At 42.7% G+C, this 16,848-nt stretch overlaps 2 protein-coding genes across 2 annotated transcripts; one reads left to right on the top strand and one right to left on the bottom strand.

Annotated features, from left to right (window-relative positions):
• Positions 1-12,091: 12,091 nt before the first annotated feature.
• On the top strand, positions 12,092-14,524 carry LOC146571410 (uncharacterized). The gene is made up of 3 exons (XM_085281286.1): positions 12,092-12,791; positions 13,108-13,243; positions 13,535-14,524. The coding sequence occupies exons 1-3, from the start codon at positions 12,196-12,198 to the stop codon at positions 14,285-14,287; spliced, it is 1,485 nt and encodes a 494-aa protein (XP_085137412.1). The 5' UTR covers positions 12,092-12,195; the 3' UTR covers positions 14,288-14,524.
• Positions 14,525-14,836: 312 nt separating this feature from the next.
• Positions 14,837-16,422, bottom strand: LOC146571411 (uncharacterized). The gene is made up of 3 exons (XM_085280589.1): positions 16,297-16,422; positions 16,132-16,208; positions 14,837-15,880 (listed from the first exon to the last, which is right to left on the bottom strand). The coding sequence occupies exons 1-3, from the start codon at positions 16,420-16,422 to the stop codon at positions 14,905-14,907; spliced, it is 1,179 nt and encodes a 392-aa protein (XP_085136715.1). The 3' UTR covers positions 14,837-14,904.
• Between the last annotated feature and the right edge of the window lie 426 nt (positions 16,423-16,848).

The following is a 16,848-nucleotide window of genomic DNA, read 5'->3' on the forward strand; positions in this document are numbered from 1 at the left end:
ACCACTGACAGCAACACGCCTGAAACCACCCCTTCCAATGAGGCTGAGTGCCTCAGCCTTTCGCCTGACTGCAATGACCATGTACAAAAGAAGCAAAGCTCTGGCGCACATTTACACCGCGGTTCCAAATTATTATGCAAATGACATTTTTCTCTGATTTTCCTAAATAGTCGATCCAAGTGACAGTCAGCATAATTTTCGAGTCATCAAGCATTAGAGTATAATTGGAATGTTACTGAACAAACATCCCAGTGAAAACGGTATGTTTTTCAAAACTAACACACTAACAAAATGCACTATCCCAAATTATGATGCACAGCAGATGTTTCAAAACATTTCATAGGTTGTAAAGAACTGAAAATGGTAATTTGTTAAATTTGCAGCATTAGGATATCATATTTACTGAAATCAAAAGCCTTTTCAATCAAAAACATCTTAAGAGGTCAAGTTACATATTAACATAGGACCCTTTATTTGATAGCAGTTTCGCAATTCTTGCATCCATGGAACTTGTACGTTTTTTGGAGAGTTTCTGCTTGAATGTCTTTGCAGGATGTCAGAATAGCTTCCCAGAGCTCTTGTTTGGATGTGAACTGCCTCCCACCCTCATAGATCTTTTGCTTGAGAATGCTCCAAAGGTTCTCAATAGGATTGAGGTCAGGGGAGGATGGGGGCCACACCATGAGTTTTTCTCCTTTTATGCCAATAGCAGCCAATGATGCAGAGGTATTCCTTGCAGCATGAGATAGTATTCCTTGCAGCATCCTCATGCATGATGATTTTGTTGCAGAAAGAACGGTCTTTTATATTGTACCATGGAAGAAAGTGGTCGGTCAGAAAGTCCACATACTTTGCAGAGGTCAATTTCACACCTTCAGGGAGCCTAAAGGGGCTGACCAGCTTGGAATCCACATGATTCGGGCCGAAAACATGACTCCACCACGTAATTACTGACATCACAGCCTTGTTGGGACATGGTGGCCATCCAACAACCATCCACTACTCTTCCATCTGGACCATCCAGGGTTGCACAGCACTCATCAGTGAACAAGACTGTTTGAAAACTATTCTTCATGTAGTTCTGGGCCCACTGCAGCCGTTTCTGCTTGTGAGCACTGGTTAGGGGTGGCCGAGTAGAAGGTTTATGCATAACTGCAAGCCTCTGGAGGGTCCTACACCTTGACGTTCGTGGGACTCCAGAGGCACCAGCAGCTTCAAATATCTGTTTGCTGCTTTGTAATGGCCTTTTAGCAGCTGCTCTCTTAATCCAATGTATTTGTCTGGCAGAAACCTTCCTCATTGTGCCTTTATCTGCACGAGCCCATGTCTGCTGTGGCTCAGCCACAAATCTCTTAACAGTACAATAATGTGGAACATCCTCCTTTAGTAGTTTTTCATTTCATTGGGCTCACCTGCCAAGCTAATTATCACAGGTGTCCGAGATTGATTTTAGTAATCCAAAGAGCCCTGAGACACAATGCCATCCATGAGTGTAATTGAAAAATAACATTTTTAATCTTCATAACACTTAAATACAATTTGCATAATAATTTGGAACACAGTTTACATTCACATCAATTAATGAGATTTATTAATTTTCTTGCCATCACCTGTCTGTAATAACAACAGCAGCAACAATTAAGGAGTGCTGTGTTTTTCATCCTTAGCACATTATTTTACCAACAGAAAACTCAAAACCCGTTAATATAAAACGACAAACCTGTTCACGTCTAGATTTTCATGCAGCTATGACCATTTTAGGTTTTAGACTGATGTTTGAACAGTTTATAGACCAACTGATTATATTTTAGCTGCAGTTTAAACTAATTAACTGCACATTAATAACACTTCACAGCACATTTAAGGTTAAAAATACATCATTAGTAGGTATGCATAATTACAGATTGACAGTACAGTTACTAAGAAATTTCTATAGTAACCATAAACTTTTCTTTTCTTCAGAAGGTTACAGGGGTTTTATTATAAACATAGCTAAGCCTTTTTCTAATTTGGCTGAATCTGTGAAAGTTGAAATTTCTTCAGTACTGAATGACACAAAATAGGCTTTCTTGTCAGAGGGCATTTTTGGGAGAGGGAAAACTGCTGCAAGTGCACATTCAGGCCTGTGAGACTCAACTAGACACTCAGACACTGAACCATGGCTCTGTGGTACATGCAGACATTTCTGCATCTCTGCCATTCAAAGAAACTTTTATTTTATGAAATATTCAATAGTGGACTGTGATTTTAGGCTTTTTTTAAGGCTGCAATTTTCATTCAGTGTTCTCTTAAAAGCCTTATATTTATGCATTTACTATGAGGTTGAAGGCCTGTTAAAGTTTTAAACCTTTTGTCCTCCACAATGGAAAATGGCTGAAAATAATTTCCCTGCCTCTCTGTGTACCTGGCCTGTACTATTACACTTGATGTCTTCGTAGTGTCTTTCCCCCTTCCTTCTTTCACATAATGATCACAGTCTGTCTTTGCATGTGATTGGCTGCATGGTGTGACCATGAAAATAAAGTCCCAGCCTTGCCTGCATGGATTCTCTGCAGGGCTGAACATTCAGCTCCCGCATACCAACGGGCCATTAATAACTGGCATATGAAATTGTCTCACAGGCGGATATAATTGTGTCATCTGGCTCGCTGGCCATGTGTTTGACACCCCTGGTTAAAAGAAAATGATGAGTATTGCACATTTTGGGTGGGTCTTGCATATAAGTATAATATAATAGCTTTACAATTCAATTTTGTTTAATTTGGCTTCAGCCAGAGGTTCCACACTGTCTGGTTTGTCTCCGCCAGCGTTTTCCACACCATCTGATTTGTCTCTGCTGGAGGTCGTCGTGCCATCTGGTCCAGCTCCATCTCCACCAGACGTCAGCACACCTGCTGGCTCCTCCAGGTCCTGCACGGCCTGCAAGGCCACATCCATCCACCAAGTCATGTGGTCGACCTCAGGACCTGCTTCACCTGCGCCACCGCTGCTTCCCACGCAGTCGGCCTCTGGATCTGTTTCGGCACAGCCCCCTTCCATGTGATCGGCCTCAGGACCTGCTTCACCTGCGCCGCCGCCGCTTCCCACGCAGTCGGCCTCTGGATCTGTTTCGGCACTGCCTTCTTCCATGTGATCGGCCTCTGGAACTGTTTTGGCACAGCCCCCTTCCATGCGGTCTGCCTCCTGAAATTTTGGTTCTTTGTTTTGGACTGTTTTCATTTGTTCTGTGTAAATCTGTTAAATCTGTGCATGTGATAGAAACAGAGAAAGGTAACGATGCACCCGTGTTCCTTGGTTCTGTAGATACAGGTTCAGATCCTTGGTCAGTCCTTACTATCAGAAACCACAAAGTTAGATGTCTCTGTTATCCCAGCCCAGATGTATTACTGCATAAACTAATATGTGACAGAGTTATGTAAAGCAGATAGACCAGGTGGTACTCCACTTGATGTGTTGGGTATGTGAAGAGAAACATTATGCAAAGGTGAACAAGAAATACAAGAAAATGTGTTTATTATGAAAGATTTTCACATAGCGTTGTTAAGCAGGCCAGTAATTGTCAAGGGTGTGCACCTTGTGTGTAGAGCAGACAGCATAGACATGAATGTGTTGAATGAGAACTACCCAAAGCTGGGTCAGGGACTGGGTTTAATGCAGCAACCTTATACTACTAAGTTGAAACCCAATGCTGTGCCTTTTTCCCTAGCCAAGATGGGTCCCCATCCCTTTGTTAGAAAAAGTGAAACAGGAACTGGAAAGAATGGATTCCATGGAAGTAATCAGCAGAGTCGAAGAACCAACAGGTCACTGTGCCAACAAAAAATGACTCAGTTTGCATTTTATGTTGACGTTACTCACCTCAATGAAGCAGTGTGCAGAAAAAAGTCCTGCCTTTGGTTGAACAGGCACTTGGATCCGTGGCTGGAGCAAAAGTCTTCAGTAAGTTGGATGCAAATAGAGGCTTCTGGCAGGTTCCATTGTCACCAGAGTCAGCACACTACACAACGTTTATTACCCTCTTTGGGCGCTACCTTTTGGAATAGCCTCAGCCCCAGAGGATTGTCAGTGATCCTCTATGGGCTGCTGGGAGTGGTTTGTCACATGGATGACATCCTCATTTGGAAATAGGATCAGCAGGAGCACAATGCCAGACTGCACACAGTGCTCAACAAATTGCAACAAAGAGTTAAAACTGTCTGCAGATGCCTCATTCTATGGACTGGGTGACAAATGGAGACCTGTGGCATACGCATCTTGCTCTTTAACGGAAATGGAGCAGAGGCATGCACAAGTGGAGAAGGAGGCGCTTGGATTAACGTGGGAATGTATGAAAGATTTAAAGATTTCTAATCGGGAGACACTTCTCCTTAGAGAATGACCACAAACCACTCGTCAGCCTGCTAGGAAATCAAGCCCTAACCGAGCTCTCCTCACAGCGGACACACTGTCACACGCACCAGTCAATCAAGACCTAAGCTGTGTCCCAATTCAGCGTCTGCACGCTTGAAGTACGCGCACTACGCGTACTACGTACGGTGCGTACTATAAGTACGAGAAGTGCGGAAGTGAGAGGCTTGTGAAATGGGACAGTATACGCTTCGTCGCGCTGTTCAGGTTGCCTAGCAACCATACTAACCGCGAGACACATTACATACAGCTTTGTTTGACAGAGATGAAGGAGAAAAATGTTTTGTTAGTCATTCATTTTTGTCATGACATCACTTTGATTAGTTGAGTATCTGAGGCTGAGACCAGAGGACTGTAAAACATGATTGTTGGGCTTCATTTCTGTGCTGAACAGTCATTTAAGATTAGTTAGTAAATAAGAATTAGTTAATGTTGTTCATGAGACTAAAGTCATCTCACTGTGGTAATGTAAATATAATATGGCCAATATTATAGCATTGTCAGATTATTATGATATATATATAAAACAACACCCAGCACGCCCCTGCGGGCGGTTTATCCTTCAAGCTCGGGTCCTCTACCAGAGGCCTGGGAGCTTGAGGGTCCTGCGCAGTATCTTAGCTGTTCCCAGGACTGCGCTCTTCTGGACAGAGATCTCCGATGTTATTCCCGGGATCTGCTGGAGCCACTCGCCTAGCTTGGGAGTCACCGCACCTAGTGCTCCGATTACCACGGGGACCACCGTTACCTTCACCCTCCACATCCTCTCGAGCTCTTCTCTGAGCCCTTGGTATTTCTCCAGCTTCTCGTGTTCCTTCTTCCTGATATTGCTGTCATTCGGAACCGCTACATCGATCACTACGGCCGTCTTCTTCTGTTTGTCTACCACCACTATGTCCGGTTGGTTAGCCACCACCATTTTGTCCGTCTGTATCTGGAAGTCCCACAGGATCTTAGCTCGGTCATTCTCCACCACCCTTGGGGGCATCTCCCATTTTGACCTCGGGACTTCCAGGTTATACTCGGCACAGATGTTCCTGTACACTATGCCGGCCACTTGGTTATGGCGTTCCATGTATGCCTTGCCTGCTAGCATCTTGCACCCTGCTGTTATGTGCTGGATTGTCTCTGGGGCATCTTTACACAGCCTGCACCTGGGGTCTTGCCTGGTGTGATAGACCCCAGCCTCTATGGATCTTGTGCTCAGAGCTTGTTCTTGTGCTGCCATGATTAGTGCCTCTGTGCTGTCTTTCAGTCCAGCTTTGTCCAGCCACTGGTAGGATTTCTGGATATCAGCCACCTCCTCTATCTGCCGGTGGTACATACCGTGCAGGGGCCTGTCCTTCCATGATGGTTCCTCGTCTCCCTCCTCTTTCTTGGGTTTCTGCTGCCTGAGGTATTCACTGAGCACTCGGTCAGTTGGGGCCATCTTCCCAATGTATTCTTGGATGTTCGTTGTCTCATCCTGGACTGTGGTGCTGACACTCACCAGTCCCCGGCCCCCTTCCTTCCGCTTAGCGTACAGCCTCAGGGTGCTGGACTTGGGGTGAAACCCTCCATGCATGGTAAGGAGCTTTCTTGTCTTTATGTCAGTGGCTTCTATCTCCTCCTTTGGCCAGCCTATTACCCCAGCAGGGTACCTGATCACGGGCAGGGCGTACGTGTTGATGGCCCGAATCTTGTTCTTACCATTCAGCTGACTCCTCAGGACTTGCCTGACCCTCTGCAGGTACTTGGTGGTTGCAGCTTTTCTAGCGGCCTCTTCATGGTTCCCATTCGCCTGCGGGATCCCCAGGTACTTGTAACTGTCCTCTATGTCTGCAATGTTGCCTTCTGGTAGTTCAATCCCCTCAGTTCTGACTACCTTCCCTCTCTTTGTTACCATCCGACTACACTTCTCCAGTCCGAACGACATTCCAATTTCATTGCTGTATAGCCTGGTAGTGTGGATCAGTGAATCGATGTCTCGTTCACTCTTGGCATACAGCTTGATGTCATCCATGTACAGGAGGTGGCTGACAACTGCTCCGTTCCGTAGTCGGTATCCGTAGCCCGCAGGGGCGTGCTGGGTGTTTTTATATATATATATATATATATATATATATATCACTGACTTTCAGCTTGTTGTGTTTGTGGATATATGACTGACTTTAATTATTAAACATTCGCACATAAATAAGTGACGTCATATTCAGTACTTTTGACAGTTCACTCTTCGGCCACTCCATCTTATTAGGGAAATTCCATATACATAAATGTAAATTTCAAAACTCAACCCCATCATTTAATTTGTTTTTGATTGAAATTGAATATTACTTAAACTCTCTTAAATTAACTTCCAATAAAAAAGGTTTATCATTGATTGAAATTCATTCAGAAATGTTTAACGAATGAGCCGTCACAACTTTCAAGTACAAAGTTGTTATGAAGTCTGTCATATTTCCCCCCTTTTTTTCTTTTCTATCCTTTATTTATTTATCCTTCGTATTTCATTGTACTGTATATTGTTACTCTTATTTGCCTTGTATGTCTACTGTACAAACTGAACTGGAATGACTGACTGTTTGCTTTATAAGTTCAATAAAGTTTGGAAGAAAAAAAAACCCTCTTCGGCTGCTCCCTTCTGCCGTATTTTGCGGCAACATTATCCACACCCCCCGCCGCGCTATGAATTGTGGGATATATGGGACCACGAAGTGTGCACCGGACCACGCTTGATATTTGGGGAAATCAACGGCGCATTTAGAGTATGCATTTGAAGTACACTTCGAATTGGGACAGCCGTCGTCGCGTGGCGGTGACGTAACCGCACTTGAAATGCGTACTTCAAGCGTGCAGACCCTGAATTGGGACAGAGCCCTAGATTCTAAGGCTACAGCTGAATTACTGGATGACAAAAATATCAGACCAACAGAGGGCGCCTTGCCCGCATCAAACCAATTAGCACCTGCAGCTCTGACTCCAAAGACAGCTGACCCATGTCCTGTCAGAACTAGGTTTGGCAGGCTTGTCATAAAGCCACAAAGACTGGATTTATGAAAGGGAGAAAAAAGGTTTAAATGTAAAGTATATATTCTCTTAAGACTGTGGTGTTATCAAAGGATGGAGGATGTGGTTTATTCTGTTTTAGTGTAACCTTTTTTATTGTGAAAAACTTAACAGGAAGTGAAGGTTGACTGTGAACCAGCAACTTTCTGAAAAGAAATGACTTACAGGGATTTTGACAATAAAGTACGAGTTTGAGTTGCTCAACAAAGTGTCTCTTGAACTCTTATGCCTCTAAACATGACAGCCACGACGGGTTGGGGATGAGTGGATAATGACAACACAGAGACATCCTGTGGAAGCACAGCTGGACTGGCCTTGGGCGGATGGTGATTTCTTTTCTTTTTATAGGCCGATGGGGTTTTTTTTGGTTTTTTTGTAACGGTATAAACAATGAAAGGTGGTGGATTGGCCAATTGGTCATGATCAACTCTGGGCTGGACCAATTACAGCCGAGGAGGTCAGATGCACCCTCCCTCTTGCTTGGGCAACAGCTCTGAAAGCAACCATATCACAGACAAACAGAAGAGGTAGCCGCATTGAGGTGAAAAGGAACACAATTTGTTCTGTACTTCAGCTAGAATAAAAAAAAGACACAAAGCTGGAGTTATTCTGTGTCTTTACGCTGTCAGCTGCCTCTTCTTCGCTCATCCTCTCCCCCTCCCTCTCCTGTTGCTACTTCAGTCATGAAATTGATCCATGATCAGCTGATTGGCTTTTCTCTTTTTGTTTGTTTATTGCCCACTTTGTGCCAGAAAGAGGAAACCAACAGATGTCGCGCTAAACAGCAGCAGCACGCTGAGAGATGTCCTTGCTGAATCATCAGGGCTGAACAGGTGATGGAGAAACAGGTTTATCTTTTAGGTGACATGGATGAGTTGAAGGGAAGTTATGAACTGCTTCTGAGAGACAAATAACACCAGGATGCTTTTCAACGTAGCTGACAACTGGTAACTGTGCAGGGGCGGGTCTAGCAAAGTTTTGCCAGGGGGCAGGTAGGGCATTAACAGGGAAAGGGGGGCACAAAGAAATACTTTTTCTTTCTTATTGTCATTTAAAATGTCTAGCTTTTAAAAAATAATTATCTGAATCTTACAACCAAAGTTGTCATCTGATGTAAAATGTATAGAAATACATACATATATATCAACAAGACAGTATACATCAGTGTCACAACAGTGTTTGTTTTCATTCAAAGGCTTTATGGCTTTTTCTATAATACCCGGTGGGCCGATGCCCGGGCCGATTTTTTGTCCCAGTCCATCCCTGTGTGGAAGAGAGACCGATATTAATAATAACAAATAATTAAATGCAGAGAGATGTATAAACACATAGTGAGTGAAAAAGGTGACTGAAGAAGAAGCACTCATTGCATCATGGGAATCTCCCAGCTGCCTAGACCTATTGCAGCATAACTAAGGGAGGATTCAGGGTCACCTGATCCAGTCCTAACTGTGTGCTTTATCAAAAAAAAAAAACAGTAGTCTCAGCGCAAAGATCTCTTATTGGGTGATACTATAAGGTCATTTAAGCCCTCTTTCCATTAGTACCTACTCGGATCCACTCGCCAAGGTTTGCTATGGTTTTCAGGGTTATACATTAGGTCATAGTAACTGGTAACAGGTACTAAAATAGTAGTGATGGGTCGGTCGCGAACGAAATGGCTCTTAGAGCCGGATCTTTGACGTGAACGGCGCGAGCCGGCTCCTTATCGCGAGCCGTGGGTTGTTTTTTTTTCTTTCTCTCACCCTCTCTCTCGCACTTTTTTCCGCTTCACTCCGCATGCGAGCCTTGTGCTTTACGCTGGGAAGAGGGGGGAGGGGCGGTAGTTAAACTCAGTAGCACAGGAACAGAGCGGGAGGGAGAGAGAGAGAAAGAGCCAGGGACAACAACGTCACATTAGAAAGGTATAGTAATCATCCACAATAGTGATGATAAATTTGATTCTTTTTACTGAATCGAGTTTTAATGAGTCACTCACCAAAGTGAATCTGTTTTTTTGAGTCATTTGATTCACTGAGTCAGTTGACCAGAGAGTGCAAAAAATGTACATTTTCACTCAAACTTAATTTGTTTCTCTTTTCATGTAAATCCTACTGCTAAGATGAATGATTCTAAAAGAAAACAACTATTTTATAGAGCAAAAAAGAGTAAAAACATTTCTAAAAATTAAGCAATTTCCTATCAAAATTGCTTAATAAACATTTATTTTGTTTATTTTTATTTTATTAGTATTTTCCTTAAATGTGTCAAATATATATTTTCTCATCTAAATGTCCACTGAGCTGTGAGCCAGGGGGCGGTAATGCGCCTTAACATTGGTTGCCAACCAAGAAGAAGAAGAAGCTGTGAGCCAGGAGGGAGGGGGTGAGTGACTCCTGAGTGATTCACTTACGCTTAGGATTCAGCACAGGAGGGAGGGGGTTAGTGAGTCCTGAGTGATTCGCTTACGCTTAGGATTCAGCACAGGAGGGAGGGGGTTAGTGAGTCCTGAGTGATTCGCTTACGCTTACGATTCAGCACAGGAGGGAGGGGGTTAGTGAGTCCTGAGTGATTCGTTTACGCTTACGATTCAGCACAGGAGGGAGGGGGTTAGTGAGTCCTGAGTGATTCGCTTACGCTTATGATTCAGCACAGGAGGGAGGGTATGGCGTTATTTTTGTGCCACTATTCTGAGCGCACGTAAAAAAAATTTGCAGGTGCAAGTGTTGCATTTTGAGGAGAAATTTATTTTGAGCGAAGAAAAGCTGAATTTGAGTGAACAAAATTCATTGCTGCGTGCAAAAAATGTATTTCAGTGTTTGCTATTATCCACACACACAATAGCAGCCCCTCTCGCTCAGTTTTTGCACTTGCGCTCGCTCGCAATGTGTCGCTCGCGCTCTCAACATTTCAGCCCGTGCGCGCTCAACTCGTTCTGTACACCGTTATATTTGTGCCACAAAACCAGCCAATCACAGACTTGGATGCAAAAAAAATCTGATTGGCTGTTTTCGTCTCCAACCAGCTCGAAATGACGAAATGCAATATCCCAGAATCCATTTCGCCCAAAACTCAAACGAGGCAGTGGCGGAGGAACACAGAGTGGCAAAGTTTGAAATATTACTCTTTGTGGGTCACAAAATAAACTTTTAAGATATTTTCATGCGAGAATGGTGCTGTGTAAACTTCTAATATCTGCTCGATTTATCAAGACATCACATATTTGCATAAGTGCTCTAACGTTTTTGGAGATGCCTGTTACCCACCAGCTGACCGAATACCTGGACTGGCCATTGGGCATTTACCCGGCATTTGCCCGGTGGGCCAATGGTGATTTTTCATTTTTATGTTAGTTTGTTTGTTTTTGTAATGATATAAACAATGAAAGGTGGTGGATTAGCCAGCTGGTAATAATCAACTCTGGGCTGGACCAATTACAATACATCCGTATTGAGGGGAAAAGACTTCAGCGAGAATAAAAAAGACACAAAGCTGGAGTTATTCTGTCTTAGCTGCCTCTTCTCTCCTCATTCTCCCTCCCTCTCCTGTTGCTACTTCAATCATGAAACTGATCAATGATCAGCTGATCGTCTCTCTTGTTTGTTTATCTCCCACTTTGCGCCAGAAACAGGAAACCAGCGGATGTTGCGCTAAACAACAACAGCAGCACGTTCAAAATTGATCAGCTGTTGTTAGAATTTATTTAAAATTAATTTCTAGTATCAGCTGATGTTTGCTGGAGCCACAGCTGTAAAGCTGGAAACATGAAGGTGATACAAATCATACATATATACCAACAAGACAGTGTACATCACTGTCACAACAGCGTTTGTTTTCGTTCAAAGGCTTTATGGTTTTTCCAATAATACCTGGTGGTGTAGTCGGTGATTTTTTTTGTCAGTTCAGCCTTATATATTATGTTTAACCCGAGTTCCCACCCGGTCAGCTGGTGGGTAACAGGCATCTCCGAAAACGTTGGAGCACTTATGCAAATATGTGATGTCTTGATAAATCGAGCAGATATTTGAAGTTCACACAGCTACATTCTAACATGAAAATATCTTAAAAGTTTATTTTGTGTCCCAGAAAGAGTAATATTTCAAACTCCGCCACTCTGTGTTCCTCCGCCACTGCCTCGTTTGAGCTTTGGACGAAATGGATTCTGGGATATTGCATTTCGTCCTTTCGAGCTGATTGGAGACAAAAACAGCCAATCAGATTTTTTTGCATCCAAGTCTGTGATTGGCTGGTTTTGTGGCACAAATATAACGGTGTACAGAAAGAGTTGAGCGTGCACGGGCAGAAATGTTGAGAGCGTGAGCGACACATTGCGAGCGCAAATACAAAAACTGAGCGAGAGGGGCTGCTATTGTGCGTGTGTATATGGATAATAGCAAACACGGATATACATTTTTTGCATGCAGCAATGAATTTTGTTCACTCAAATTCAGCTTTTCTTCGCTCAAAATAAATTTCTCCTCAAAATGCAACACTTGCACCTGCAAACCTTTTTTACGTGCGCTCAGAATAGTGGCACAAAAATAACGCCATAGGAGGGGGTTAGTGAGTCCTGAGTGATTCGTTCGCTCTTTGATTTAGCACAGGAGGGAGGGGGTTAGTGGGTCCTGAGTGATTCGCTTACGCTTACAATAGACTACTTGCACTAGGGCATGTGACGTATTTCCGTTTCCAAATAGTACCGCTTGTGCGTTTCCGGTACGTTTGCTTATCTATCGGTAGCTATGCTAATGTCGCTTCAGAATGAGTATAAAAAGGAAAGTATTTAAAACAGAACATTTTCAAAAACAGGAGAAGAAATACTCCGAGCATTGCTGTGTCCCACTTTGTTCAGCTTCAGCCAAATGTAACGGCATACTAAGTTTTCATGCCTTTCCGACCCATTCCGACTTGAGAAGACAATGGCTGGTAAATATACGCCGGGATCATTTCACGATCACCTCTCACACCAGGGTCTGCTGCAGACACTTTGCCAGTGATCAACTCATAGAGCCAACAACCCTCGATGGTCGAAGGCGGCTTATTAAAGGTGCTGTACCAACACTTTTTGAGTGGAATGGCTATAAAGTTGAACCACCGCGGCGTAGTGTTTGGGAGAGAAGGGAGCGACGCCCTGAACTAGTTCCTCCTGACGATCAAGAAGAGCACAGTCTTACAAGAGATCATGACTACTGCTCAGTCCCTGAGCCGTCTGCATTGGACATATCAGCATCAGCTGCAGAAGACCTGTTCAAAGACGTGGAGACTCTGAGGAAGGAAATACAGGAGTTACGTGTCCAGCGAGAATTTGGGTTACAGCGTTTTGCTGGCTCCGACACTGACATCCGATTCTATACCAGGTACATCTAAGTTCTATTCAAGCTAACTGTTTAAAATATACCAAGGTCACCATCAGTTAAATTTAGAAAGTTTTTCCAGTCTTAATGAAAACAAAATAGAAATTTACTTTTTCTCTGCTGATTGTATGTTTTATGTAGATGCTTTAGTATTTAAACGATATCCTAATGCTACAGGTAAAATACAACACCAAATACTCTTAATCAGACTATTTTATACAGCATACCATTAGCATATTTGTCACAGTTCACATTATTTTTATGTCAGTGTGTAATGTTAATTAATGATTGACACGATGTATGGCTCTCTCGTGAATAGATTTCCAAGCTATGATCATTTGATGGCATTCTGGGTTTTGATTGAGCCTTGCATCTATAAAATGATCCGGGTTTCAAGAGCCAAGTCAGCTGCCAATCGGAACGAAGAAGTGTTGACACCTGCACGCACATCAACGGTAGGTTATGGGTTTGTTGGTAGTTAGAACTAGAGGTGTAATGTTATTGTATTTATGTACAATAACATTACATTATGTACAGTAGCATACATACACAGGTGTATGTATGCTAGACTCAGTATCCTTTACATACATACACCTCATACACCTGTGCACTACAGCACCTCATTGTTTACCCCATGGTACAGTATGGTATGCCTAACCATTACAAAACATTTAGCCAAGAAAAGAATAATTTTACTAGTTCATAGCTTAAGGAGTAACATTTTCCCTTTTGTTTTCACCTTCCAGAGGCAGCTGCTACAGCCAATTGATGAGTTTTTTCTTTTCCTGGTTTTCCTGTCAGTTGGTTTGAAGGAGAGGGACCTGGCACACCGATTTAACATACACCAGTCCACAGTGAGCCGCATTATTGCAACATGGACAAATTTTCTTGCCACTGCACTGGGGTCTCAGTGCATCTGGCTTACACGTGAAGGAGTGCAAGCTTACCTCCCTGAGGAATTCAAAGATTTCTCAGACACCCAGATGATCCTTGACTGTACAGAGCTGAGGTGTCAGACACCATCCTCACCACTTCTCCAAAGTGAAATGTACTCTTCGTACAAATCCCACTGTACGATGAAAGCCCTGGTTGGCATAGCTCCACATGGTCCAGTGACATTCATCTCTAATCTGTATGCTGGTTCGGTTAGTGACAAGGAACTATTCAAACAATCAGGCATTGCTGAGAAGTTGACTGAAGACATGGCAGTGATGGTAGATAAGGGCTTCCTAATCACTGATTGTTGTAAATGCAAAGTGTACTGCCCACCTTTTCTATCTAAGCAGAAGCAGATGCCAGCATACCAGGTTAAGGAGACGCAGGCCATAGCCAGACTCAGGGTGCATGTGGAGCGAGTCATTAGGAGGCTCAAACAGAACAAACTTTTTGATAGCATCATTACCATGTCACATGTTTATAATATCAACCAACTGTTTGCAGTGGCATGTATGCTGTCAAATTACCAGAACACAGCATTAGTTAAAAAATGGGTTAAGTGAGACAAGATGGATTTTTCCCAAGACACCAGTGCCAGTACAAGTAACTTATGGAAAATGACCTGCAGCTGAGGCCACTACAGTTGCATTTCTTCCTTCTCAGCTGACAATACTTGATTACAGAACTGGTACTTGAGTGCCGATAGTTGAGTTTCAGTTATTGATAATTCAAATTCATTGCAAATGTTTAATGTTAATAATACTGTTTAATTATACTACTATATTACTATTCAGATTCAACAAAACTATTTATCAAAATTATAAAGTAAATCACTAAATTGTTTTAAAACCATAAGTGACATTGAACTTTTGTAACATCAAAAATACCATTTGTCATTTTCTACAGTTCAGTTGTGTTATTGTCTAAATGTATATCAGTATGCTAGGCATGGAGTTTTAAATACTTACCATGTAAATAAGTTCTGCACAAATTCAACGTTTTAATGTGTGTTTTTAAAAATTAAATTGATGCCATTGCTTAAATAACAGTTTATTGATGTCACATAAAAGTAACATGTAACAACAAAAGAATTCATGAAATATACTGAAAATAAAACATCAGTTATTTTGTTCCAGCCAGCCTGAAGGATCTGTTTTTCTTTTTGCTATGTTTTTACTGTTCATTTTTTCAAACACAGGTATCTTGGCATATATATGTAAAAAAAGAAATAGTCTGCCTTTTCTCTGATTGCATTGTGCACATCTGTATCCATGTATATTCTTTGCACTAGGTAGTCCTCTTGTGCCCACACAACAAAGTCACACCACTGCATCCCACTGATGAGCAGTTGTCCTTGCACTTGCCAGTAATATGCGTGGCTCTTTTTTAGTTTAGGGGTACCACATTCCATCTGCACATATTTGCAGTCAATAAAGTTTTGTACATTGGGACATTTGAATTCGACGAAGCCAAACTGGGGGTATTCATTGGGGTCAAAAACAACACCATCAGGAGATGCAGCAAGCCAGGGGGCAATGGGGTGAATGACCAGACCACAGGGTGAGTAGTTAACATTCATTAGCCTACTATACTCTGCTGCTATTGCAGGCTCCATCTCAGTTCCTCTCCTCATGTCTGCTGTCTGCCTTGTTCCCTTCAATATACGCTCTGCTAGTGACTCGGCCGAGCTCTGGCCTCTGACGTGACACACCTCCCGAAACCTAGAGGCAGTCACTCTGGGCCTGCGGAGCTGATGCCACTCAGACGAAGAGCTTTGCTCACGTGTAGCTTCCTCTATTTTGTGAGCCATTTCCAGAGTTACAGACAAGCTTTTCAGATGCAGAAGCTCTTCTTCTGAGCACACAAACACACAATCTGATGGCAAGATGTCATACCCCTCCAGAGGCAAGTGCGGTGTTGGTGGTGCATCGCGGTGTAGTGTGATGTACCGGGTTGTCAAAACCGGCTGCTGATATGACAGAACACTGCCCTCCTGCACCAGCCCAAAGGCACTTTCCACAAGGGGCTTGTCAGGTCTCATGTTCATTGTGGTCACAAGTGGCCTGTCCTCAATATTAAATTTTGCATATGCCTCCGTTATTCTGAACAAGCAGGGATCTGGTAACGGACCCACCATGCCTCTGTAGAAGCCACTCCTAAAGAAAACATCAATGACAATAATGTAAGGAAGAAGGTTGTTATACTGAACAACAACTAAACTAAAAACTAAAAGGTGTAAAACAGTGGTGCATAAGTTAGAGACTGGGATGTACATGACTGAGTTAGCCGTCTTCAGAAAGTGTAATGTTGTATGTAAATTAATACCTATTCTGACACATGTATGTATGGAAAAAAATAGCAACATACATTTGTAACACATGAAACCAAATTTTACAAATGTAATTACCGTACTCCAGTCTGGGCCATCCTATTTGGTACTGGCTTAGTGAAGATCATGGAGTTGATGGGTCCTGGCTTCACACCCTAACAGAAGACACATTTACTATGGATGGTGTTGCTGTTCATATGTAAACATGGACTAATTCAAAAACTTTAACCTCATTTAAATTACCACTGTCCGTGGCTTGTGCCATTGCTGTTCAGATTCCGTGCAGCTATGCACAGGGGGGACAACCGGCACTCTGAGTTGTGAGTAGTGTGCTGTTTGGAAGAGCAATGCCACTGTGTGATTGCACATAACAGCGCCTGCCACACAGGAGCACTGGCTATGTGTCAGTATCACTGGCGATGAATCCAGAAGCTTAATCTAAGAAGAAAGAATGAAAATTAAAAATGTAACATCTTCATGGAAGAGCTGAACAGGAACATAGTTCAGTGTTATGGTTACGCACCCTCCTGAATGCTTAGTGTTTCCTTCTCTCCCTATTAAAACAACTTAACCATGCTTGATAACTGTAATAACTTAGATTGTGTATATTTGCAGTATTAACTTGTTGTCAAATGTTTCTGATCACCCAAACACACGTTGATTTAACTATCTGACTAGTCAAATTAGGAGTGATAAAGCAGGGAGACAAGGAAAACATTCAAGTTGATGGGCCTTTAGGAATGAACTTAACTAATGCTTAAATGAACTGAACCCCACAGAACGGGGATTAACAAC

Source organism: Mchenga conophoros, linkage group LG7, assembly GCF_057382185.1.
Source record: "Mchenga conophoros isolate Kocher_MC1m ecotype Shallow Benthic linkage group LG7, M_conophoros_male_GT1.1, whole genome shotgun sequence".
In the NCBI taxonomy this organism is placed as follows: Eukaryota; Metazoa; Chordata; class Actinopteri; order Cichliformes; family Cichlidae; genus Mchenga; species Mchenga conophoros.